The 27441-nt window shown below is 41.2% G+C and overlaps 1 protein-coding gene across 2 annotated transcripts; it reads right to left on the minus strand.

Annotated features, from left to right (window-relative positions):
* Nucleotides 1-775: 775 nt before the first annotated feature.
* On the minus strand, nt 776-27300 carry ARCN1 (archain 1 coat protein complex I subunit delta). 2 transcript variants are annotated; one of them, XM_028105800.2, is made up of 10 exons: nt 27153-27300; nt 17403-17666; nt 16647-16826; nt 16312-16517; nt 15292-15456; nt 11234-11399; nt 8261-8408; nt 7827-7935; nt 5009-5213; nt 776-2543 (listed from the first exon to the last, which is right to left on the minus strand). In XM_028105800.2, the coding sequence occupies exons 1-10, from the start codon at nt 27153-27155 to the stop codon at nt 2454-2456; spliced, it is 1536 nt and encodes a 511-aa protein (XP_027961601.1). In that variant the 5' UTR covers nt 27156-27300; the 3' UTR covers nt 776-2453. The 2 variants fall into 2 exon arrangements, with proteins under 2 accessions (XP_027961601.1, XP_087873582.1); XM_088017456.1 differs by lacking the exon at nt 5009-5213.
* Between the last annotated feature and the right edge of the window lie 141 nt (nt 27301-27441).

The following is a 27441-nucleotide window of genomic DNA, read 5'->3' on the forward strand; positions in this document are numbered from 1 at the left end:
TTGTTCGGCTCCCTCACGAGAGGCCAACAAAAGGTCCACTTGGTGCAGTGGAGGGACCAGTGCCAGTCGGGCGTGGCATGGCTCCGGCGCGCTCCCCGGGGTTAGGGTTACAGTCTCAGAGAGCCACGCCACGCTTCAGCAACAGACCAGAGACTTCGTTATTTCTCTTAAGTAAGAAAAAAATTCAAACTCTTGGCTTTCACCCTGAAGATAAAAAACTTTATCATTCCCAGACACTCGTTATTCATTACAGAAAGTAATTTGTCTTCCAAAGAATTTGTTGACAGTCAATAGTTAATTAAGTTACATAAAAAGAAAGTAAGGATGAAGACTTTCCTGAGGGAATTATCAAAACTCCCCAAGCATCCATCCATCCCTCACCCCGGGATCACTTTCTTACCACTGTTGCTCTAATGGGGAAGAGAATGCTCTGAGACATCACCGATCATTGTTATTCTTTGTAGATGAAGCCTCATGGTTCTGACTCTACAACTGCCCCTGACAAAAAATTAAGACCAAAAGTCCGTTAAGTAGCATCAAATTAAAAAACTCCACGGACCGGAGTACACGTATACGTGTACGTGTATGTGCGCTCCGATGGAGAATACACATGGAGGCACGATCCCTGTAATGTGGGGGAAGGCAATGAATACTCTCGGATAGAGATGCTTTGCTCTTAAAAAAAACATATCATTAATTTTTAAACTTAGATCCCGTTACATCATCTCGAATCAGCAAGGAGACACCAAAGTATGAGAGAGCCAAGAGTCTAATAAACATTCATTTTATAATACTCTTTATTTGATTAAAGAATTTTCCTTCTTTGTGTACACTGGAATGTTATATTCCCTATGTATTTTACAGGGTTACAAAATGTCGCTCATTTTAAATATTACCCCAAAAGTAATTTCAGAAAAAAAAAAAGTTGTGAAACTAAACAACTTTAAAAAAATCATATGGACAAGCAACTTTCAAACAAAACTGGATTAATAAGATTTCTTGCCTACGTAACTACATGACAGATTTCTTGTTCCAGTCCCCTTCCTCAAAACAACCTCATGTGGAAACCAAGCCAGAGATAAAGATTCTTCCCTGATGCAGTTAAGGGAAAGGGAAAGGCCAGAAATTTCTTTGGCAAACAATTCCATCCATGGCCATCTGTGTGTGACTGCTTTGCTTCGAGGACAGCACACTCTTTGCAGGGGAGGCCCGCTGTCGTCCCAAGTGGGAGTGGTCATCTCCAGCCCAGCTGGAAGTGCAGCAGGTCATCTGCCTCTCCGCCCCGCCTGGGGCTGTGGCCTAGCAGCAGCCCCAGCAACCCTACCAAGTGCAATACTGAGTTAGAAAGCCAACGCTGGCCTGGCTGATGTAGCCTTCTCCATTGCACAAGTAATGGATGAGAGGGGGCATGAGGACACTCAACAAGAAGGGCTCAAGGGACGAAAAAGAAGGACTTCAGAGACCGGAAAGACAGGAAAGGACTGAGAACACAGAGAAGAGCCAAGAAGGAGGAGGTGATGAATTCAAGGACACGTGAATGGATTACAAAGACCATGAGCTTTTATGTTTTAGCTGAAGTACCCAAAGTGTAGAGAACCAGAAGCTTGGGTAGCACCAGCAGCCGACAGGATTACCTGTGGATGTGAAAGCCCTCTCTGGACATAACCATTCGCCTCTCAGGCATCTTTCAAGTGGGGGCTGTGCCATCAGAAAGCTGCTTCTCAGTGGTCTTTACTACTGGCACAAGTGGGATTCACAGTACTGTTCTAAACAGGAACATGACTGAAGGAAAACAACGTGCAAGGGAATGGAGGGATAAGTGGACATAGGAAAAAGACAAAGTACATCCTTATCTGTTAACTTCTAGACCTCATACCCCTTAAGCAGTTCACCTGTATAGTCCAAAGACCAAGGTTGGATTAGATCAACCAGTTCCCAGGAGTGCCAAACAAATACAATGCCTACATATGGATGATCCCAGTGCTTGACTGAAGGTATAAAGAAAAACTGAAGGTAAAGGAAAGGAGTATGAAAGATTAAAATTTGCAGAGAAAAGAAAAAGAAAATTTGCAGAGAAAACTTTTTAAAAATGAAGTATGAAATGTAACCATATTTAGGGATTAAAACAAAGGAGCAACAATGAGGCAAAGGCAGAGAAGCTGTTCAACTGGGGGGCATTCCCTGGAGAACGTGCTTTCCTGCTGGCCAGTAAAATCTGCCAAAGAAATCAGCAGCCTTTCCCTTTATGTTTGTGTCTTTCTTTGCCAAAGGATGTCTCCGTGACACTTGAACACTGAGGGTGAGTTGAGGGTCCTTGCGCGCAGAGAATCGTGCATTGTACCAGAAAAAAAGGGTCTCCAATGGCTTGTGGATTTGGAAAAAACTCTTCAGCCACTGTTGGCTTCTTCTTTATTAATATGAAAAATTTCCTTTCCGGTTCCCTCTTCTTGGTACTACAGGATTTCATACTTATCCACCAGGAAAGTGGTCTCTGTGGAAAACCTTACGGGGCTATTTCCATCTACCTGGGTCACTTTGGTAACCTAGGGAAACAAACAAAGAGTGAGGTAAAGCAGGAGGAGAGCAAATCTCCAAGGTGCTGACTAAATTCTCAGGACAGAACAGATCAAATTCCCTTAAAGCAGTATTAAAAATAACTCAAAAACACTACAAAAATTCAATTCATAATTGTGCTTTATAGCATCACTCTTCTCCACCAACACGATTAACTTGCTTTCTAGACAGAAAAGACAACTGTTGGCATGAGACGTACAGTGGTATCAAGTAAAAGATCTAGAATGAGTGGTCACTACCCAGACCTTGCCCCATAAAACCTATGAAGTTCACATTTTATCAGGCTGATCAATTAATATTTTGACCCAAAATGCAATAGTCTAACTCTTCAACTTCATTTGCCTGATTTGCTCTCCAAGTCTCATTAAGCTGCTCTATCACAGTTATTTTCTAGATATGGCTGGGTCCTTCTATGAGATCTTGTTTTTTCTTTTTCATTATAAATGTCTAGTTTAATGAATTACCTGTAACATCAGTGCCTGTAATGGCACTAACACAATGCTTGAACCACTGATTATATTTTCTAATGAGGTTTTCAGAGAGTCCTCCTACTCTTCGAATTGTCCCAAACAGGAAAATGTGCCCATTACTATCCCATGTCTTGGTTTCAAGCCTGTACTACCAATACTGATGGGCTTATGCCAATAACTGAGAGTGGAGAGAGAAGTGCTTTTTGGAATTATCCAACAGAGGAAGGAAAACTGTAACCTCCCAAGCACTTATAGGAGAGAGAGAGAGACCATCTGGGAAGATAAGATAGTGCCACAATAACAAGCAAATCAACAAGTCAGAGGGGAAAATGACAATATAAATTGGGTCCTTGTAATGCAACTTCAAAAACAAGAGGTACAATGAGTTAAAAATAACAATCTAAAGAAACAGTTCACAAATACTCATTACTTTGCTTATCTAAAGGACCAGGTCTGCAAAAGAATTGGCTCATGATTATCTGTATTAATGAAGGGAAGCTATAACATAAATAATCCAAATATTGTGGGGTTTTAAAAAAGATTTTATTTAATTAATTAATTTATTTATTTATTTGAGAGAGGGAGGGAGAGCAAGAGCGAGCATGAGCGCACATGGTGGGGGAAGAGCAGAGGAAAAGGGATAAGCAGACTTTGTGCTGATCATGGAGCCTGACTCGGGGCTCGATCTCAGGGTCCTGGGATCAAGGCACAGATCAGGCTCCCTGCTCAGTGGGGAGTCTGCTTCTCCCTCTCTCTCTGCCCCTCACCCCCACTCATGTTCTTTCTCTCCCTCTCTCAAATAAAAACAAAACTTTCTTTCTGTCCTTGGGTTCAAACCAAGTGACACATAAAAGGCATTACAAAACAAAACACAAACAAAAACTTAAAAATTTCAAAAATTAAAAAATAAAAGGCATTATAAAACCATAGGTTGGCTGTTTTGGTAAATGGCTTTTAAAATGTATGAGGGGCGCCTGGGTAGCTCAGTCATTAAGCGTCTGCCTGCGGCTCTGGTCATGATCCCTGGGTCCTGGGATCGAGCCCTGCACTGGGTTCCTTGCTCCGCGGGGGGCCTGCTTCTCCCTCTCCCACTCCCCCTGTTTATGTTTCCTCTCTCACTGTGATTCTGTCAAATAATAAAAAAAATCTTAAAAAAAAATAAAATATATGATCTTATTTAAAAAAATAGACAACTAAGAAATACAAATCTTGCACAATCCATAAATACTTCTTTTTTTTTTTTAAGATTTTACTTACTTGATGGAGAGAGACACAGCGAGAGAGGGAACACAAGCAGGGGGAGAGGGAGAGGGAGAAGCAGGCTTCCCGCGGAGCAAGGAGCCCCATGCGGGGCTCAATCCCAGGACCCTGGGATCATGACCTGAGCCGAAGGCAGACACTTAATGACTGAGCCACCCAGGCACCCCACAATCCATAAATACTTTTATACGTATTCAATTTCTTTACCTTGCCCAATCTAGAGAGGAAAACTGAGTTAAAACAGGAGAGGAATTTGACCAAGATCATACAATGAGAGTCAATAATGGAATCCTCAGGGAACACCAGTTTTTCTATTTTTTCTTTTTAAAGTAAGCTCTAGGCCCAACATAGGACTTAAACACATGACCCTGAGGATCAAGAGTCACATGCTCTACAGACTGAGCCAGTCAGGTACCCCAGCTTTTCTGAGTTTTGATACCATGCTGTTTATCTGGCATCCATCTTACCACTTTCCCCATATGTGCTCTCGATTAAAAGGGGATACCTCGGGCACCTGAGTGGCTCAGTCATTAAGCGTCTGCCTTCTGCTCCAGTCATGATCCCGGGGTCCTGGGATCGAGCCCCACATCGGGCTCCCTGCTCGGTGGGAAGGCTGCTTCTCCCTCTCCCACTCCCCCTGCTTGTGTTCCCTCTCTCGCTCTCTGTCAAATAAATAAATAAAATATTAAAAATAGGGGGTATACCTGTATATTACAGTAGTTTCTTTTGGAGATGAAGGAGACTTGAACAGGGAAGAAGTCACTGGGCTGCCCAGCAATGCTGAACTCGAGACTGCCACTCTTATTTTTGGCATCAATCACCGGCAGGCACCACTCCAGGGTACTCCGTCGGCTGTCGTGCCGGTATTCGCCATCAATCTCCCCAACCACCGGCGCGCCCACACCAGATCTGCCATGAGAAACACCTGTGTCACCTTAGCGGTCCAGAGCTGGAAGAACTCTGCCAAGGAAAACCAGCCCTGAATTTGATTATGCTCCTCAGCTTCTGCCCACTTTTTTAGGGTCCTAGAAAAAAATGAGGCTCCCTAATAACTTCAAGGATCAAACAACGTCCTAGCACCTTGGCCAAGGGTCTCACTCACTGCCTTTATATATACAGATACATGCAACCACAGGTAACTGGCAGAGATATCCATGGGCTGCTCCAGCTTGTGGATTAAATCTGGACTTACCAGGGGACCGAGACTGACAAAAGTGGGATATATTTCCAAAAATTCTGCACCAAGGGTTTGTTGCCTTGTCAAGAAGGAATTTTAACATACTGCAGCTCCCTTTATAGGTGACAATGGGGGGAAAACAGTTGATACTAGTGGTGCTAAACCTTATACATCACTATCTGGTTATTTAGAATGGAGATGAATTTGGGCCTTTGAAAAGATGTCTTCAAAAGATTTTGTTTCAAAACCTGTACTTGACGCTGGTGGGTCTGATTTATAATCCAGTAAGTGGACTTTTATATGATAAGTAAAAACACAATCACCCCTGCCCAGAATGTGAACATGATGGAAGAAAGACACACATAGCTGTCCTTAATTTGCCAGAGAACCAGGGCTAGTTAGGATGTACTTTGCACCCCAAACATGGCTGACAGGCAGTGTCACCCACTCCTACACATTGCAAATTTACCATCTTTTCATTCACCAGTGCCATTCAATGCTTCCATTAGGGGCAGAGTAAATAAGGAGACAAAGAGAAGAATTTAACAGTGATACAACATGATCAGCTCTTCCCTATCAATTCTATGGTCCCAGTTGTATATATGTTTCTTCTCTCTGCTCTTCTTCCGATTCTGGTCTCTCAAATTTGATCAGTTCTAGAGAAGAGGGTAAAATGTTGTTTAAGGAAGGGTCTCTTCTGGAGACTATTGCAAAAGTGAACTAAGACACAGGAAACCACCATAACCACAATTACAGGATAGATGGAGAGGCCTAAAAATTGTGGCATCCTAAAAATAGCCTGGTAAAATAAATCTTGACAAAACAAAACCCACACCTGTCACCAACGCCCAAGTCCTACAATGGTTCAAGGCAGCCATCTATTGTTCTGAAAGAATAACCAAGCTGTGAAGAATAAGACAGTTACCCCAATAAAGGAGAGAGTGATAATAAAGCATATATGTATATATTTTAAAGATTTTATTTATTTGACAGAGACTGAAAGATAGCAAGAGCAGGAACATAAGCAGGGGGAATGGGAGAGGGAGAAGGAGGCTTCCCACCAAGCAGGGAGCCCGATGTGGGGCTCGATCCCATCATGACCTGAACTGAAGGTAGACCCTTAACGACTGAGCCACCCAGGCGCCCCTAAAGCATATTTTTTAAAATGGAAAATAAGAATGACAAAAAACCAGACCTGGCCATGTAAACGTCTGAATTATCAAAAAGGAAACAAAACTACAAATTAAACTAATACCATTTTCTCTGCAATAATAACTAAGCAATATAATAAAGATACACTAAGAATACACTTACTGGGTGTTCATAATTATACCCTGTACTTAATTATGGGGGGCAGGTACTGACAGGTAGAGGAGAGGAGCTGGATTCATTGGCGATATAATAGAGCACACTCACTGGAAGTGCTAGTGAGATAAACTTAAGGGAAAGAGTATTTCCAGATGATCCTAGAAAGAGGGGCTTTAAAGTACACATTAAAAACTTATTGGAACTAAAAAAAAATAATAAAAACAAAAACTTACTGGAACTAATCTTCTGGGGGTGTTGGACATTTTCATTATCTTAATTGTGGTGACAGTTTCACAGGTATATACGTGTCAAAACTTATCAAACTGTACAACTTAAATATGTGTAGTTTATTGTATGTCAGTTATACTCAATAAAACTGTTAGAAAATTTACGAAAACTAATGTATATATGTTCTCCGGCAAGAATCAATGGTTCCCTTGAAAACATACTCTCATCTTTAGCTGAAAGTTTAGAGAACCAAGTGAAAGAGAAAAAATTCAGTCTAACAGATTCAATTTCTGAGTTGCAAAACAAAATCAACTTTTTTTTTTTTGACTGAAAAATGGCTCCTCCTTCTGGAAGTCTTCATTACTACAAGAACAAAGAGGCCCAACATCTGGAAACAGCCCTAGAACTACAACTGGCTCTGAGTTGGTTTTAAAAAGAGTAAAATCCACTCCTTTTAGCGTGAACAGCTCAACACCCTCTGACAATTGTATGTAATCTTGTAAACACCATCACAGTCAAGTCATAGAACATTTCCACCATCCTCGAAAGTTCTCTTGTGCCCTGTTGCAGTCAACTGTCTTCCTCTCTACCTCCTGATTTCTGTTCCAAGAGTATTATGTTTTCCCAATGTCATATGAGCATACAGTGTTGTGGACTTTTGTAACTGGTTTCTTTTACAACCGGCCTTTTTAAGAAGCAGGTATCTTAGAATGGATGGCCAACTAAGTGCTGCCTCCAAACAAGTTCCAAAAGACTATTTCTATAAGCCCAGTACCAAAAAAAAATCATTATGTGGGGACACCACTTACGGAAGTGGGATGGTGATAATCACATCATTCAGTTCTAAATTATCTTCTTGCAGCTCATACTCTATGTTGACATCACAGCCATTTCCACTCTCTGAGGGCCAGCAATTAACTGAGAAAAAAAGCAAAGCAGGAATACTCAAATATTAGAAAAAGAATGGAGAAAAGTTAAGATGGCAAATCAAAGCGGACAGCTAGCTGCAGGCCTTAGACACCCTAATATAAACTATTATAAATAAGAGTTTCAAAATTAAAGCTACTAAAAAATGAAAGCTCATGATTAAAATACACAAAATGCAGCACTAAGCCCATTTTGAAAGAAAGTCATTTTGTCAAAAAGAATTTTGCTACAGCAATGAAGATAAGCATGTACAAGCCAGGGCTATTTCTAGTTCTCAGTGCCGACTAGCTTAGTGGGACTGGCCAGAAACACTTACTTGTCAGTGGAATAAAAGATTCTTCTGTGGTTTGTAGCCTCCACTTTAGTACCCCTACATCACTGTTGACTGGAAATGACTTCTCTGGATTCTTCAAGCCAATTAGAGATTCTGCAGTGAAAAGTTTTTTATCCACATTTGGATGGGTCTGAAATGGCAAGTAAAAGAAAACTTCTGAGGTTCAGGCATAAGATAGGAAATAAATTCCTTCTGGTCTTACATGGTCCATAATCTACACATCTAAAATAGAGTACCACGGGGTGCCTGGCTGGCTCTGTCGGCAGTAGAGCATGCAACTGTTGATCTCAGGGTTCTGAGTTCAAGGTCCATGTGGGGTATAGAAATTACTTAAAATAAAATCCTTAAAAAAAATAAAAAAATAAAATAGAGTACCTAAAAGAATGCCAATTCCTTTTGATCTGAAGAAAGATGTCCCTTTTTTAAAGACTTCAAGACATTTTAAAATAGGAATTGGGGATACCAGAGTGGCTCAGTTTGTTGAGTGGCTGACTCTTGATTACGGCTCTGGTCATGATCTTGGGGTCATGGGATCAGGCTCTGCATCGGGCTCTGTGTTCAACAGGGAGTCTGCTTGAGATTTTCTCCCTCCCTCTGTCCCTTGCCACCACCCCCCCATGCCCTGCACTTGAGCATGTGTGCTCTCTCTCTCTCTCTCCAAAATAAATAAATAAATCTTTTAGGGGCATCTGGGTGGCTCACTTGGTTGAACGTCTGCCTTCAGCTCAGGTCATGATCCCAGGGTCCTGGGATCAAGCCCCACATCAGGCTCCCTGCTCAGTGGGGAGCCTGCCTCTCCATCTCCCTCTGCCCCCTGACTCGTGCTCTCTATCTCAAATAAATAAAATCTTTAATAAATAAATAAATAAATTCTTTAAAAGTAACTTCAACTCTAAGGCATTTTGTTTGTTATCGAACAAGTTAATAATTTTGTAACTGAAAAAGCTGAAGACCTTTAACCAAGTCCTTTCTAAAAATACTTCACAGGAAGCAACATCATGGGAGGGCCAAGCAAGCCAAGTAGGAGACTACTGATCAGATGCCTGGGTCATATAGCAGTCCTGGCCTTACAGTCAGAAGGCAGAAGAGAGAAAAGCTCTGTGGAAAGTTTAGTTGCAATTTTGCCCAGAGCACTATAAAGTTATTCAAACTCAGGCCAGCTAAGATAGACTAATCTTTTAAAAAGAAGTCATATTAAGAGAGAAAAGGGAGGGGCGCCTGGGTGGCTCAGTCGGTTAAGCATCTGCCTTCGGCTCAGGTCATAATCCTGCAGTCCTGGGATCAAGCCCAGCGATGGGGTCCCTGCTCAGTGGGGAGTCTGCTTCTCCCTCTGCCCCTCACCCCACTCGTTCTCTCTCTCACACACACAAATAAAATCTTAAAAAAAAAAGAGAGAAAAGGGAAAAGAAATAACTCCTGGACAGTAGCCTATATATACTTTAAGAGCCAGCAAAGCTGGGGCACCTGGGTGGCTCAGTCGTTAAGCATTTGCCTTCAGCTCAGGTCATGATTCCAGGGTCCTGGGATCAAGCCCCGCATCGGGCTCCCTGCTGGGCAGGAAGCCTGCTTCTCCCTCTCCCGCTCCCCTGCTTGTGTTCCCTCTCTCGCTATATCTCCCTCTGTCAAATAAATAAATAAAATCTTAAAAAAAAAGAGCCAGCAAAGCTGTTGTCAAGACTATAAGCACTACTTCCAAAAGACAACTTTGTGCTGATTATGGGGGAAAAACAGACAAAAAAACCACATTCTTCCCTAAAAATGCTTTGTTCTTGTAACAAGAAATACAAGATCAACCATTTAAATAAAGTGACAAAACAACTGTAATAATACAAAGAAGTTTCATACATATCCAGGTAGGAGGAACATACATATTTTGTAAGGATTTTTATTAAATTTTCAAAAATACCATTAAATATTGCCCTTCAGGGGCTCCTGGGTGGCTAAGTCGGTTAAGCTTCTGACATCAGCTCAGGTCATGATCTCAGGGTTCTGAGATTGAGACCCACCTCGGGCTTTACACTCAGCGGGGAGCCTGCTTCTCTCCCTCTGTCTCTGCCCCTCTCCCTGCTCTCGTATATGCTCACTCTCTCACTAAATAAAAATCTTTTAAAAAACTCTGCCGTTTTTTAAAAACTGTGTTTGAAACAGTATCCTGAATTATTTACTCTTTGCGTAACAGAAACAAATAAGCATCTATCTGTACCTTTGTTAATGACTATGAAGTCATTAAATCGATTTCAAAATGACCTTTCATTCAATTCCACTATTAAAAGTCTATTATAATACAACTGCTGTCAGTTGCTCTCAACCCCCCTGGTAAGATATTTACTGTCTCAAGGTCTCCACTGTATGTAATAAATTAACTTCTTTCCTAGGCATCTAGAATGGCACTAGTTCTATAAATTCCTTTTTTTTTTTTTTAAGATTTTATTTATTTGACAGAGAGAGACACAGCAAGAGAAGGCACACAAGCAGAGGGAGTGGGAGAGGGAGAAGCAGGCTTCCCACTAAGCAGGGAGCCCGATGCGGGGCTCGATCCCAGGACCCTGGCATCATGACCTGAGCTGAAGGCAGACGCCTAACAACTGAGCCACCCAGGTGCCCCTATAAATTCATTTTCTATGTTCTGTGGTTCACATGAGAAACTCCAGTTGAGAAAGACTGTGCTAGGCAGACAAATCGAAGTCGGTTTTTTAAGATTTTATTTATTTGAGAGCGAGCAAGCAAGAGAGAGCGGGGGGGGGGGGGCACGCGTGAGTGCACAAGCGGGGGGGGAGGGGCAGGGGGAGAAGGGGAAGCAGACTCCCTGCCGAGCAGTGACCCTGACATGGGGCTTGACCCCAGGACTCTGAGATCATGACCTGAGCTAAAGGCAGGCTCTTAACAGCCTGAGCCACCCAGGTGCCCCAGACAAACCGAAGTCTTAATACTTCCTTACCCAAAGCCTCTACACACCTGTAGCTGCACCCCTTTCTTATCTTCATTTTCCACATGAAGACGAATTCGGCCAAATTTATCATCTGAGATCCTAAGCATGATCATGCCATGCAATTCCATATTCTGCAATCCTCCATCCCGTCCACAAGTCAGTGTGATCTTTTCCTCAATCTTCATGTGCACACTGTAGAGAAAAAGTAATAAATTTTTCATAAAGGTAGAAACCAGAATTCCCTTTCTCCAGGGTTTAATGGTGATTAGCCATCAACAACGTATTTTAAGGTGCTGTTGCTGTATGTACAGAATTTAAAGCATTATACCCTTTTATCCCACAGACAAGTTCCCACCTGTACAAACAATGTAGTAGTTATTCACGGAAGAACTATCTACAATACAAGGTTGGAAATAACTTAAATGTCCATCAGTAGGGAACTGCTTAAATACATAAAGGTATATCCACAAAAATGAATACTAAGCACTTGTGAAAAAAGAGGTAACTGAAAATGTTTTTCATTTGAAAATAATTTCAAAAATTAAAAAATTAAAATTATACCAGGAATACATTTATACCTTTTTGTTTTTTTATTTTTCTTTTAAAGATTTTATTTATTTGATAAAGACAGACACAGTGAGAGAGGGGACACAAGCGGGGGAGTGGGAGAGGGAGAAGCAGGCTTCCTGCGGAACAGGGAGCCTGATGTGGGGCTCGATCCCAGGACCCTGGGATCACGACCCGAGCCAAAGGCAGACGCCCAACAACTGAACCACCCAGGCACCCCTATACTTTCTAAAAATGCTGTTAACATTTTATCCCACCATTTGTTTTATCATTTCATACTCTCTACAACTATACAACTATATTTGGTTTTTTTTTTCCTGATCTGCTTATAGGCAGATTATACACATCATGGCCCTTTACCCCTAAACACTTCAGAGCACATCTTGTGAAAATAGGGATAGTCTCTTACATAACCACAGTAACTTCGCAAACTGACACTGATACTTTCTCTACTCTACCACCCATATGCCAATTCTGTCAGTTGACCTAATAATGCGCTTTAAAGCAGTACAAGATCCCAGGGTGCCTGGGCAGCTCAGTCGGTCAAGCATCTGACTCCTGATTTCGGCTCAGGTCATGATCTCAGGGTCCTGGAATCAAGACCTGCACTGGGCTCTGTGCTCAGTGCACAGTCTGCTTGGAATTCTCTCTCTCCCTCCCTCTGCTTCTCCCCCGACTCACACACGTTCAGTGTCTCTTTCTATAAAATAAATAAATGGATAAAATCTTTAAAAGAAAAAAAAATAAAGTACAAGACCCAGTCTAGGATAAAGTATCACATTTAGATGTCATGTCTTTATAGCTTCAAATAAGGATATTCTCTTCTCCAAAATAAGTGAAAAAAGTAATTGGAAAATGTGTCTAGTATGCTACCACTTGTGTATAAAGAAAAAAGAAAAGGATATATATGTTTTTATTCACCTACATATAGACTATACTTCTCAGAATAGAAGAACTAGAAAACTAGTTAATAGTAGTTGCCTCCAAAAAGAGAAACTTGCCTGGTGGGAGAAAGACTTTATTTTAATACTTTTGTTCCCCCCTTAGATTTAATTTAATTAATTAGTTAAGTAGGGAGGGTGAGGAGCAGAGGGAGGACACGCAGACTCCACGCTGAGCACGAGCCCGACACGGGGCTCAATCTCACGACCTGGAGATCACAACCTGAGCTGAAATCAAGAGTTGGACACTTAACGGACTGAGCCACCCAGGGGCCCCTGTAATACTTTTTGAACCTTTTAAGTTTTGAACTATATGAATGTATAACCTAATAAGAAAAATAAGTAAAATAAAAAGTGCTACTGTTCTGGTCAATTACTAAGTATAATATAACCATATTTTTTTTACTAAAACTATTTTTAACTGGGTGAACTGCAGATACTAAAAAGATTATTCTGGCATCCTACTTTGTTACAATATGTAAGTCTTCCCAGAAACAAAGGCGTATGATACACAAGACCACAAAGGAGTGTATCTTAAAATAACGCAGGATCAGGGCACCTGGGTGGCTCAGTCAGTTCAGCCTCCAACTCTCGGTTTCGACTCGGGTCATGATCTCAAGGTCATGAGATCAAGCCCCACATTGGGCTCCACACTGAGTAGGGAGTCTGCTTAGGATTCTCCCCCTCTGCCTCTGCCCCCTCCCCCGCTCACACAGGGTCTCATTTACTTTCACAAGAGTTTGCTCCATGTTCAAGAAATATTTTGGGGCGCCTGGGTGGCTCAGTCGTTAAGTGTCTGCTTTTGGCTCAGGTCATGATCCCACAGTCCTGGGATCAAGCCCCACATCGGGCTCCCTGCTCCGCAGGAAGCCTCCTTCTCCCTCTCCCACTCCCCCTGCTTGTAAAGAGTCTCAAGCCCTCTCTAATACATGGTTTCCAACATCTTTTTAAAATAGTGTCAAGGCTCTGTCTCACTCAAAGCAACCACTAGGAACAGCACGGGAGCTTCAGTGATTTCAGAGATTTATCTCAATGTAATCCTGTTCATCTCATACAGAACAGGACATACAAAATACTCTTATGTACACCTGATACAAGTATACTCTCAGACTCACCTTTCACTTGACCCCAAAACCATCAGCAACAGAAGTCTGGGCTTCAAAACAAGAAATCTGAGGTATGCATATGTGAACTTGGTAATTAAAAATGTTATGAACCAGTCCTGATGTAAGAGACAAATCAAAATATTCTATGCTCAGGACACCTGGGTGGCTCAGTCGGTTAAGCATCTGCCTTTGGTTCAGGTCATAATCCCAGGGTCCTAGGATCAAATTCCACATTGGGCTCCTTGTTCAGCAGGGATCCTGCTTCTTCCTCTGCCTGTTGCTCCCCTTGCTTGTGCTTTCTCTAACAAGTAAATAAAATCTTAAAAAAAATTCTATACTGGGTTCAAGTAAAACGCAAAAGATAATACGTTAATTTGCTGTGAAAGATATTTATAAATTTTGTATTAAAGACTGGTTCCCCTTAAAGTTTAATTAAAAGAAGACTTGCCAAAATACAGTGCAGAGGCCACCACCACTCTAGCCCTCTAATTCAAGTCCACTTTAAGAGACCAGGCACACACTAGGCAAAAGACAAGTTACTTTTATTTTTTTTTAAGTTTTACTATTTTTTTATTTAAATAAAGTTTTATTTATTTAAGTAATCTCTACACCCAACATGGGGCTCGAACTCACAGCCCCAAGATCAAGAGTCACATTCTCCACCAACTGAGCCAGCCAGGCACCCCAAGACAAGTTACTTTTAAATTCAGCCGGCACACTGGGCTGCCTGGGTGGCTCAGTTGGCTAAGTGTCCGACTCTTGATTTCAGCTCAGGTCATGATCTCAAGGTCGTGAGATTGAGCCCCACAAGGCCCCATGTGGGGCTCTGCACGAAGCGGGGAGTCTGCTTGAGAGTCTCTCCTTCTCCCTCCGCCCTTCCCCACGCTTGTGCACATGCGCTCTCTCGCTCATAAAATCTTAAAAAAAAAATTCCCTCTCCCTTTGTACCCCTCCACGCACACGCTCTAAAAACAAAAACAAAAACAAAAACTTAGCCAGCACAGAGTTAATAAAAGGTAAGTTCTAAACTCCATAAAAAATAAATAGCTGGGGTGCCTGGGTGGCTCAGTTGTTAAGCATCTGCCTTCGGCTCAGGTCATGATCCCAGGACCCTGGGACTGAGCCCCACATCGGGCTCCCTGCTCACCGGGAAGCCTGCTTCTCCCTCTCCCACTCCCCCTATTTGTGTTCCTTCTCTCGCTGTGTCTATGTCAAATAAATAAATAAAATCTTAATAAATAAATAAATAAATAAATGAAAATAAAATCTTGAAAAAGAAAAGAAATTGCTGAGAGCCCCCAATCATGGGAAATGGGAGGAAAAAAAAAGACCCCATGTTAAAATCTAGGATATGCTCTAAGTCTTTTAAATCTGGAAAAATTAAAAGATACGCAAAAAATTTGTAATGCACTAAAATAAACATTTCTACACATTATGTGATCTGTTTTTACTGAAAAAGTTACTGGTTACCTCTCCATATTAATGGGTGGAGCATGCACTTTGGTAGCTTCAGAAGTACGCTTGCCCATATTAGAGGACATGATAGTTTCACCTTCAGATTTCAATTTGTCCACAAAATTATCTACTTCCTTCCCTTTGGCTCCAAGTTTCAAAGCCTTGCTGGGACCTGAAGGCCTAAGTGGAAGAATAAGAAATAACAAAATAAGAAAAACATCACAACTAAAAAACATTAATTAATAACCCCATAGCATTCAACCTTTCCCTGAAACTGTTCTTTAAGAAGAATGTGAAGAACTCAAGGGGAAAAACCCAAGCATCCTAGGGTTTAGGGGAGCACTAGACTATTCCCTGCCCAAACTGGCAGCTGAGTCACTATTAATATGTAAACTTCAGGTGCCCGAGTGGCTCAGTTAAGCATATGCCTTCAGCTCAGGTCACAATCCCAGGGGCCTGGGATCAGGTCCTGCATCGGGCTCCCTGCTCAGTGGGAAGTCTGCTTTTCCCTCTCCCCCTCCCCCCCGCTTGTTCTCTCTCTTTCTCTCTCCTTCTAATAAATAAATAAAATTTTTAAAAAATACATAAGCTTCAAGGACCTAAAGACCAAAGGTATATTTATATAAGCATGCATGATTGGATGAAAACTTTGTACTTTCCATCCTGATAAATATACCTGTGCATAAACAAACTCTTGCACATACTTTCAGGTCGTTCACAGATTCTCCCAGAAATCCATTCACACCAAGATTAAAAAAATCCATGTTCCATAAACGTTAAATATCCCCTCTTTTCCCAAAATAAAGCAACTCTCGTGGTATAATCTATAAAAGAAGCCTCTTTTACACAAAAAATCCCCCACCACATTGATTTCTCCTTCATACCTTTATTATGTAGCCAAATTTAATATTACATCTTATTTCATCAAGTCACTCATTATTTTCAACTTGCCCAGAAATCAGCTATCACTCCGAAATATACACATACAGCCTTCATGTGCCATTCTAGGGTTGTTGGTGACACACTGAATTATACCTGGCTGGTGCAGGTGCCACTTTTGGTTTATCAGTTTCAATGATGGTCTCTGTGATCATGGCAGCAGTGCTGCCTCCAGATACTGCAGAACTTCCAAATCCTCCAAATCCTGGTGCTTTTTTGCCCTGTCTCTCTGCATCTCTTCGGGCCTGTTGTAATTCCTTCGCTTTACGCCGCATCTCAGCCTTGGCTTCACGTTCTTGAGTCTACAAAAAGAGACATCAGTGGTGTGGCTTTGAGTACAGTCTATACTAGCAAATGAGAACAGGAAAACAATAAAGCCTAAAAGAAAGACACACAAACAAGAAGTCCCAAAAAAGACCCTATTTATTTACCTCTCTAACTGCTCTGAACACCTTTTCCTCATGAGAATCCATTTCCGTGAAGGTTCTGATCTGTGCCAGGTTAACATTCTCCCGGTATCCCAGGGCAACAATTTCATCAAAAGCAAAAATTAAATCAAAACAGTGCTCTGATATCTCATTCTCCTCTAAGGCTCGGCAATACTCAGGGATCTAATCGTGGGCAGCAATGGAAAAGAAAGATTTAAAACTTATCAGCATTTATGTTTCCCAAGTCTTCTCCTTTAAAATACACAAATTTCAAATAAAACAAAATACACAAATTTCAGCAAAACCTGAATCCCTTTGATAGCTCCCCTACTCTTTCTTTTAAGCAAGACTTTGGCATAAAGAGCGTGTGTGTGTGTGTGTGTGTGTGTGTCTATATCAATAAGCCTTACCTAATGTGTGTGTGTGTGTGTGTGTGTGTGTGTGTGTGTCTATATCAATAAGCCTTACCTAATGAATATCATCTAAAAATATGGGCAAACAAGTGTCAGAACCACAAAAACAGACTGAAGCAACTGCTTAAAAAAATGAAAGGTCAGTTTGCACATTCTCTTTTGGGATACTTATAGTCTAGGAGGACAAACAGTATCAGCTGAATGAATAAGGAGCTGTAACAAACTGCTGGGGTGGGGGTATGGAGCATGCAAACTGATAAGCATCAGCTGCTTTGGGGAAAAAATAGTTTCACAGTGAAAATTTAAAGCAGAAAACTATGGCCCACAATTACAAAAGGACTCTTACCACTCTTGAGAAAAGCCTTAAGGTCTCCAGATCTTCTAAGATGTTACTGTTTTTGGTAGTGATCAGCACCATGTACAGTTTCTCCATAGGCTGATAGACATATCTTACACTCTCTGTTTCAACAAATGTATGTTGTTTTCCAGTGTTCATGAGCTTTGGAAAAGCTGCTAACAAGCCCTCAATCCGAGTTCGGGTCATCTCCACAAACTGTCGAGAAACAATAGCCTTTCCTGCTTTCGTGCAGACCGCTGCTGCCAACAGCACCTGCCAGGAACATATGTATCAGTAAGTACTAATTATTTCTTCACATCTGTTTTCTTAGCATCCTCCGATCTTCCACAGAATGACACACTCAGTTACTTAGTGATACAACTATTAGAATGCTGATTTTCAAACTCTACTTCATTGCTTTTAATTCCAGTACATAATTCATAAAATAAAGCTACAGTGGAGCAAAATGGAACTATCAGTCCTATTTTTCAATAACCTACCTTAAGAAAAACTTAGTTAAAAAAAAAAAAGCAAAACTTTCGCCAAGTCTACAAATACATTTGTTAACAGATTTCCTATGACTCAGAAATGGGTTGCTTTCTGCTTTGGCTGACCCATAAAAAATAGTTCAAACTTTTTCTAAGAACAGAAATCTCCACAGTGAAAAGAGAGGTCTGACCAGGCAGATTAAAGGTTTATATATAAGTCGCTGACCTTTCCTTTCTTTCTTCCTAGAACACAGAACTAATCTAGCACATCCAAATTTATCTTTTGTTCTTTGATTAATAACCCCATCCCACACTATTCTACCTCTACATATGTAAACAATCTGTAAAATGAAAAACTAAATGACTCAATGTTTCACACAGGTTTTGACACTGGTCAATGATCAGGACCAACAGCCTTTTTTCATAGTCTGGCATTCATTAAACAAAACCAAGCACCAGGGGCGCCTGGGTGGCTCAGTCAGTAAAGTGTCTGCCGTTGGCTGAGGTCATGATGCCAGGGTTCTGGGATCCAGCCCCACACTGGGCTCCCTGCTTGACCTGCCTCTCCCTCTCCCTCTGCCACTCCCCCTGCCCGTGCGCTCTCTCTCTCTCTCTCAAATAAAGAAATAAAATCTTACAAGCACCAAAGGAAGAACAAGAGACCTCAAATGCCATTAGCAGGGGAGTAAGAAAATTAAGTACACTGTTAATCGTCTCTGCAGTACAGGATCCCAAGAATTCATAAATACAAAAAACATTTTGGAAGCCTCAATGCTACGATACAACCTCTGAAATACCAACATCCCACTGGTCAGGCTTCTCAGCTTTACAGAAACCTGTCCTCTACAGGTGAGCAACTTGAAGAAAAAACAAGTTAGTCAATTCAAATATTCTTATAGTCTAAGTACATCAAAACAGTTCTATAATAATTATAGGAGAACATAATGTCCTTATCCATCAAGAATAGGTAATTAGGTATTTGGGAGATAATTACCATCATGTTTATTTCCAAGCAGCTAGGTAGAAACAATTTATTGGAAAAGTGATCTATATCTTGTACAAATAATTTCCCTCTCTCAAATGAATTTTTATTTTTACTACTATCAACTCTACACCGAAATTTAATTACCCCAGCTTAAAGTTACTTTTATGCTGCATAGAATTAAAAAGTTTTTAGCTGTTCCCATAAGCAGCCTGAGGTGATCTCTGAAAATGGTTCACTATTCACTTGACCCAGACAACCCTACAAAATCATGCAAATCAAGAGGTTCAAATCTTTGTGTTCACTTTAAGAACACATATGAAACCTTCCAGGCCATCAAGAGTATGTATATCTGAAAGCCACCAAGTATCTGAAGGATGTCACTTTACAGAAGCCATGTGTGCCATCCTGTCACTATGATGGTGGAGCTGGTAGGTGTGCCCAATCCAAACAGTGAGGTTGGACACAAGGTTGGTGGCCCAAAGAGTGCTGAATTTTTACTGCAAATGCTTAAAAATGCAGAGAGTAATGTTGAACTTAAGGATTTAGATACAGATTCTCTGGTCACTGAGCACATCCAGTTGAACAAAGCCCCCAAGATGCAGCAAGAACTTAACAGAGCTCATGGTCAGATTCACCCAGACATGAGCTCTCTCTGCCCCACTGAGATGATCCTTACTGAAAAAGAGGACACTGTTCCTAAACCGTAAGAGGAGGTTGCACAGAAGAAAAAGATATCCCAGAAGAAACTGAAGAAACAAAGACTTACGGCCTAAAAGTAAATTCTGCATAAAATAAATGCAAATAAAACTAAAAGCAGGGAGAAAAAAACTAAAAGCAGGGAAAAAGTTTTTTAAAAAATGTCCTAAATCAGAGGTGCCTGGGTGGCTCAGTCAGTTAAGCATCTGCCTTCTGCTCAGGTCATGATCCCAGGGTCCTGGGATCGAGCTCCGCATCCAGCTCCCTGCTCAGAAGGGAGTCTGCCACTCCCCCTGCTTATGCTCTCTCTCTGTCAAATAAATAAATAAAATCTTTTAAAAAATGTCCTAAATCATAAATACTCTTAGGAAGAATCTTGTTTTGTAAACTAGTTAATTTTAAAAATAGCAGAAAATGTTTTAGGCATTTAGAGAGGTATAAAGTATAAAAATTACCAGTTCATTACTTTAAGAATCACAAATAAGCTAGTTTAAAAGTCCAAAACCAGGGGCGCCTGGGTCGCTTAGTCGTTAAGCATCTGCCTTCAGCTCAGGTCATGACCCAAGGGTCCTGGGATCGAGCCCCGCACCGGGCTCCCTGCTCGGCAGGAAGCCTGCTTCTCCCTCTCCCACTCCCCCTGCTTGTGTTCCCTCTCTCACTGTCTCTCTCTCTCTGTCAAATAAATGAATAAAATCTTAAAAAAAAAAAGTCCAAAACCAGTCACTTCCCCCCAGATATTTATATATATTTAAAATAGTCTTGTACTCAAGAAATGTAGTTTTGCCATCACTAACTACTTGGGAGGTTTTTGCCATCACCTACATATGAGGCAAGAGGATATACTTAGGATAGTAAAGGATACCAGAAAAAGAATAAAAATGCAAAATGGTTATGACACATATTTCCCAAAAGAAATCCTCCATTCCATGTCTTTAACTTTATTTATTTTTATTTTGGCTACAGATTTTTATTTTTTAATTTGGTTTAAGATATAAGTGACCTATCAAATTGTAAGCTATTTAAAGTGTACATCGTGGCAATTCCCTATCTTTAATTTTAAATTAATAATATGAAATAAAGATTTCTTCAAATAGGGGAAGGGTAATTTCTGGTACACAAATAATGGTAATATTTTAATCACTAAGGAGAAAAAATTGACCAAATGTACTCAAGAAATTCAATTTCACATTTATCATAGGAGGTTCATGTTTCAACATCTACATATTTCTGGCAAAAAGATATGTTTTTATTTTATTTTATTTTTTTAAAGATTTTATTTATTTGAGACAGAGAGAGAGGGGGGGAGCACAAGTGGAAGAGGATCAGAGAGAGAGGGAGAGGCAGACTCCCTGCTGAGCAGAGAGCCCGACGTGGGGCTCGATCCCAGGACCCTGAGATCATGACCTGAGCTGAAGGCAGACGCTTAACCGACTGAGCCACCCAGGCACCCCAAAAAGAAATGTTTTTAAATAAAAATGTCATCACTGTTTCAGCTTACGCATGACAAGCAGATAAGTCTCTGTACTGGTCAATGAAGGCTTACATGCCACATATGTCCAAAGAAGGTAAGATTTTTGCCCCAAAATTATCCCTGAGAAAATAGCTGTACTGCATAAAAACTTGTTCATAGCAGCATTATTCATAATAATGAAAATAAGCTAAAATGTGAAAACCCAAAAGTCCATAGACTGATGAATGGATAAACAAAATGTGGTTTACCCATATAATGGAGTATTACCCAGTCATAAAAATAAATGAAGAACATGGATGAACTTTGAAAATATTGTGCCAAGTGAAAGAAACTAGACACAAAAGGCCACATCTTATGTGATTACATTTATATGAAATATCCAGAATAGGAAAATCCAGAGAAGAAAGTAGATTAGTGGTTGCCAGAGGCTGGGAAAGGGAAATGAGGAGTGACTGCTAATGAGTACGGGGTTTCTCTTTGTGGTTATGAAAATGTTCTAAGCTTAGATAGTGGTGATGGTCGTACAACTTTGTGAATATACTAAAATATCTACTGAATCTTATAATTTAAAAGGCTAAATTTTATGGTATGTGAATTATATCTTAATTAAAAATAAAAAGGAGGGCAGGGGTGCCTGGCTGGCTCAGTCGGTAGAGTTTGTGACTCTTGATCACAGTACTGGGGTGCGTGGGTAGCTCAGTTGGCTGAGTGTCTGTCTTTGGCTCAGGTAATGATCTCAGGGTCCTGGGATCGAGCCCCGTGTCAGGTTCCCTGCTCAGTGGGGAGTGTGCTTCTCCCTCTCCCTCTGTCCCTCCCGTAAAAAAAATTATGTTTTGATTAACTGGGGGATTTGAGTATGTAAAGATGAATCAACAGTGGGGTAAAATAGCAAGACCTAAGCAGGAAAACTCTGAGACTCTCTCTGAGTCATTCCATTATACAGGTACAAGCAAAATAAGGCTCCCAAAGTAGGACCAAAGTGCCCCACTTTAAGTATGGCAATAAATCCCCAAGACACCACAATCAGAGGGTTCACGAAGCTGACACAGGTTTCTATTCACTATGTTATTCATGTCACCTTTGGAACATACAGTCACCTCTAAACAAGGTAAATTTAACCTATTCTAAATTAATATTCATTTTTCTTAAATGCCTTAAAATAATAAAGCTTCCCTTCACATCAGTGTTTACCAATGTTTAAAAATTATTAAAATACTGTATACACTAAAAGGTAAGTTAATTTTTCCAAATATAATTTGATCTGATTTTCTTTGGGAAGGAATGACTAAGTATATTCTCTATAAAGTTGTTTTATTTATTTATTTTTTACATTTTTGGAAAAGAACATTTGGACCTAACAGGACCCTTCAAAAGCCCTTGATTGTTTTTTATAGATGTAGATACTGAGGGGGCCCAAAAGCTAGATCTCTCCAGGATTATAAAAAAAAAAAAAAAAAAAAAAATCCCCATTAAGTTGAGCTTTGTCAAACAACTTTTCTTTTAATAATACTTACAACCATTTGAGTATATCATCATTTGTGTTTGGATTAAATAACTCTTCTACCCATATTTAACTACATTAATCAGAAAGAAAGTTCTTTGAGTAAAGAATTAAGTTTCTGTTCTGCCTCTGTCACTAATTATGTATTGCATAAGTCACTTAACTCCTTCCCCAAAATGGAGGTTAGTTTATACGAAATCTAAAGTGCCTTTGCATCTTTATGATTCTACAAGTTAAGCTTTTGAAAACTTTACAGCAACTAAAAATGTACAATACCTCCACTTTACACACACTGCTCCGGTAGCAACTACTTTGCAACAGTATTTTACATTAACGCTAAAAGGCAAGTACCTCATCAAAACAAATCATGTATGTGCACAGTATGTGTGTGAGATAAGCTGCTGTACCATCCCTTCATCCTTACCAGTGATAGAGGTCCAAGAATAATAGGGAGTAATTCAGCATAAACATGCATAATTCTCTAAAGAAAAAAAGCCAACGATTTCCTCGAACCTCTAAATGCTTTCATATTCCTCACTTCCAGATTTAGGCAGTCACTTTCTCCTTTGTAATTCACTGTGATGAGGATATGTATTGTCATATATATACATGTACATTCATATGATTCATGATCATATTCAGGGTAGTTTCTACAACTGTTACAGAGGACCATTTTGTCTTTCCTGTTTGCATTCGAGAATCAGAGGGAAGATTACAATAAAATCTAGATCACATACAAAACCTAAAACTTGAAAGTTACCCAGTGAGAGTTTTAAGCTCATCACAAGTTTCTTGTAGAGAATAAAAATAAAAGAGGACATTGTTCTCGGTTTCTGCAGTAAACTTTCTATTTGGAGAATAAACAGATGGCAAGTCGATGGAAACTCAAGAAAATCATTTTCATTCCTTCTGTCCTCTCAAACAACAATCAAAAAGATACATTAAAAAAAAGCTGTGCAGCTGCTGTATTATATACAAAAGAAAATAAAAGCAATAATAACCCCTAATTGGGGACTGATACTACTGTGTAGGATTTCAGCTTCTCCCTCAGTATGTACAGATCATCCACACAAACCGAAATCTAGCTTTCCAATAACTAATGACTTTTGGAACTGAGTATTATCATTTATATTGAATGTGTCCAATCTAGTTTATTCAGTGCTATACTGAGTGAATAAGAACAGCATTCTGTAGGTAAGCAAAGATCTTACAGATTGTTGCTCTGTCCCTCTGACCCTCCTCCCTCTCATGCTCTGTCTCTCATTCTCTCTCAAATAAATAAAGTCTTTAAAAATAAATGTATTGGGGCGCCTGGGTGGCTCAGTTGTTAAGCGTCTGCCTTCAGCTCAGGTCATGGTCCCAGGGTCCTGGGATCGAGCCCCGCATCGGGCTCCCTGCTTGGCAGGAAGCCTGCTTCTCCCTCTCCCACTCCCCCTGCTTGTGTTCCTTCTCTCGCTGTGTCTCTGTCAAATAAATAAATAAAATCTTTAAAAAATAAATAAATAAAAATAAATGTATTAAGACAGAGAACTGATTATAATACCTAACAAATGTTAAGAAAATAAGAACACAGGGGCACCTGACTGGCTCAGTCAGTGGAATGTGGGACTCTTGATCTCAGGGTTGTGGGTTTGAGCCCCACGCTGCACGTAGAGATTGCTTAAAAATACAACCTTTAAAAAATAAAAAATGAGAAGAAAATAAGAACATGTTTTCATTAATTTGCAGAAAACTAGAAAAAAGATCAAAAGATGCCCTTTTTTAATTAAAAGATTTTATTTATTTGACAGAGAGAGACACAGCAAGAGCAGGAACACAAGCAGGGGGAGTGGGAGAGGGAGAAGCAGGCTTCCCACAGAGCAAGGAGCCCGACGCAGGGCTTGATCCCAGGACCCTTGGATCATGACCTGAGCCGAAGGCAGACGCTTAAAAGACTGAGCCACCCAGGCACCCCTGTTTTGTTTTTTTAAAGATTTATTTATTTGAGAGAGAGAGAGAGAGAGAGAGAGAGAGAGAGCGAGCACATGCAGTGAGGAGGAGCAGAAGGAGGAGAGAGAGTCCCAGGGAGACTCCAGACTGAGCACAGAGCCTGACTCAGGGCTCAATCTCAGGACACCGAGATCATGACCCAAGCAGAAACCAAGGGTTGGACACTTAACCAACCGCACTACCTCGGCGTCCCCACCTGAAACTAATGTTAACATTGTATGTCAAGTTTAAAAATTTGAAATAAAGGGAAACCCCCCACACACACACACCGTTTATGTACTGATATGTGCAATTTACTCTGAAATGCATTAAAAAAAAAAAGATGAAGAGAGGGCTGGCTGGCTGATTAAATGAGTGATAAAACTATAGTGAAATGTTATAGAATCTAGCTACTGGTCATATGGGTGTTCACTGTGAAGCTGTTTCAACTTTTCTAGATGTTTGAAAAATTTATAATAAAATGTTGAGGGAAAATCAACTTTCAGAAGTTTTATTAATTTATTTATTTTTAGGTAGGCTCCACGCCCAATGTGGGGCTTGAATTCACCACCCTGATATTAAGAGTCACATGCTCTACCAATTGAACTAGCCAGACGCCCCAACTTTTAGAAGTTTTCATACAACTTTTAAATCCAAGAAATCTGACAAAATGTCACCCTATTTGGACAATTCTACTGTCCAGGAATCTCTCTGTAAAGGAATAAAACATTACACAGAAATAATAACTTTTGAGACTGGACAGAGCAGAATGTACTAAGTTCTTCTCCACAGTACACCAATCTGGGTATCTGGATCATGCCAAGTCCTATAAAATTAAAAAAACATGCATATTTATACATGACACAACTGTATGTATATGCATACATGTCCAAATGACATGCAAAACATTTTATGCTTATCACTCAACACCTAGGGCTTTATCATCTCTCAGTTATCAATGAATTAAAAATATTAAGTTTCAAGAACTTTTCAACAAACAAGATTTTTGTAAAGATATTTGATTTATAAAATACGAGGCTTTAATTTTGCTCTTAAAATTATAATATGCTCCAAAATGCACTACAAATACAGCCAGGATGTAAACAGGAAAGGAGTTAAAAAATCACTATCCAAATACTGAGCCTCCTAGTGGAAATGAACAAAGGAGTTTTTGGAAAGTTTATGTCCAACAGGAAAGTTTTGGGAGGCAAACTGTCTGGATGCAATTTATTTGCCTGAAGCTGCAAACAAAAATCTTTCAGTGGCTGGAAGACCAAGCATGAATGTCCACCCCACCACCATCCAAGTTCTCATCTAAAAAGGTTGTCAGCAGAACTTATTATGATTGGCACCAAATTATACTGTCATCTCAAGTATGTAGGAAGATGCTTTAAATCAATTATTAATCTATTAACTAGAGAATAAAAAAAAATCCTTCAAAAGATTGAAAGGCACAACGTACACTAAAAAATAACTAGCTTTTTTGGGTGCCTGGGTGGCTCAGTTGGTTGAGCGACTGCCTTCGGCTCAGGTCATGATCCTGGAGTCCCGCATCGGGCTCCCTGCTCAGCGGGGAGTCTGCTTCTCCCTCTGACCCTCTTCCCTCTCGTGCTCTGATCTCTCATTCTCTCTCAAATAAATAAATAAAATCTTAAAAAAAATAACTAGCTTTTTTGAAACCAAAGAATTTCTCCTACTTCATAAATATCCACAAATTGTAGTGATAAAGCAAGATTTAGTGGAGTCAGCATTGTGTTTTGTCTGTCCCATCCTCACACACGTTAATTTTCTCCATCCCTACCACAGACGAGAACACAAAGATCACGCAAGTGAAGGCAAGTAACAGGTCCCCGGGTATAACCCCTTCTTACTCCTCTCCTCCTCCTCTTGTGAGACTTCTGATGACAATATGCCACCAACACCTCTGACTTCACCCGAACAGTAAGTTCCTTGAACACAGAAAGCCTGTGTTCTCTATCACTCGCTCACCTTTTCCCAACGCTCCATACACCGCATATACTCACTAACACTGACAAATGGACACACCCAAATTCTGTAGTAGTGGAAGGTTTCGGGGACACCTGGGTCCTACAAATTAGAAGTTACTCCCTCCCGTTCTATGCCTCCGTTCGAACTTTCCTTTATTTCCCCCTTCCGAATAAACAAAAGAAGTCCTAAATACTAAAGGATTTGGAGTATCACGGGCCTACCAAACACCGGGGATGAGAGGAGAGCTGATTCCCTGAGAAAGGGAGCCCCCCAAGAGAAGCCCAACCGGCCGACTCCAGCGCCCACGGAACCCGCTGGACACTAGCGCCGAGGTGCGAGGTCTGCAGCGCGAGGGTCCAAGCCACAGCACTACGAGGTTCTCGAACGGCAAACACCCCGGGCCCAGCAGAGGAGGGTGCCCAGCTGGGTGGGGGGGAAGGGGTGTGGGCGCAACGGGAGAGGGACTGCAGGCAGGTCCCTCGGATCTCCCGGGAGGTCGGGCACAGGACGAGGAAGGCCACACTGCTCGCCGAGCCCCGAGGGAAGCGCCCGGCTCCACGCCCTCGGGTGGGGACTCCTCGGCCCCAGCACCAGGCCGTCCGGCAGGCAGAACCGCCGACCGAAGCCGGACCCTGGGAATTCGGCCCGGCTCGGATCTTACCATGGTGAGGACGATGGGGGGATTCACCCGCGTTTCCCGTTCCACTGGGGCTGGGGTCAGGGGAAGGGGAGCACCGGCCGCTCTGGACCTGCTGCCCCCCTGTCAAGAGCCGCTACCGCTCTGCCTCTTGCCAAGATGGCGGCCTCGAGCCACGTCTCCAACCGGAAATGGCGCGGGTCAAAGGGCGGAAGGCGGGGCGCCGTGGGGTGGGGAAGGTGCTGGTACCCGGCTGCTGGGCAGGTTTTTGCCAAGGAGGTACGGGGGCTCGCTCTACAGCGGTGGAACCTCG

The sequence above is a fragment of the Eumetopias jubatus genome, unplaced genomic scaffold (assembly GCF_037043125.1).
Source record: "Eumetopias jubatus isolate StellerSeaLion01/CBP00866 unplaced genomic scaffold, mEumJub1_p1.0 scaffold_13, whole genome shotgun sequence".
Lineage (NCBI taxonomy): Eukaryota > Metazoa > Chordata > Mammalia > Carnivora > Otariidae > Eumetopias > Eumetopias jubatus.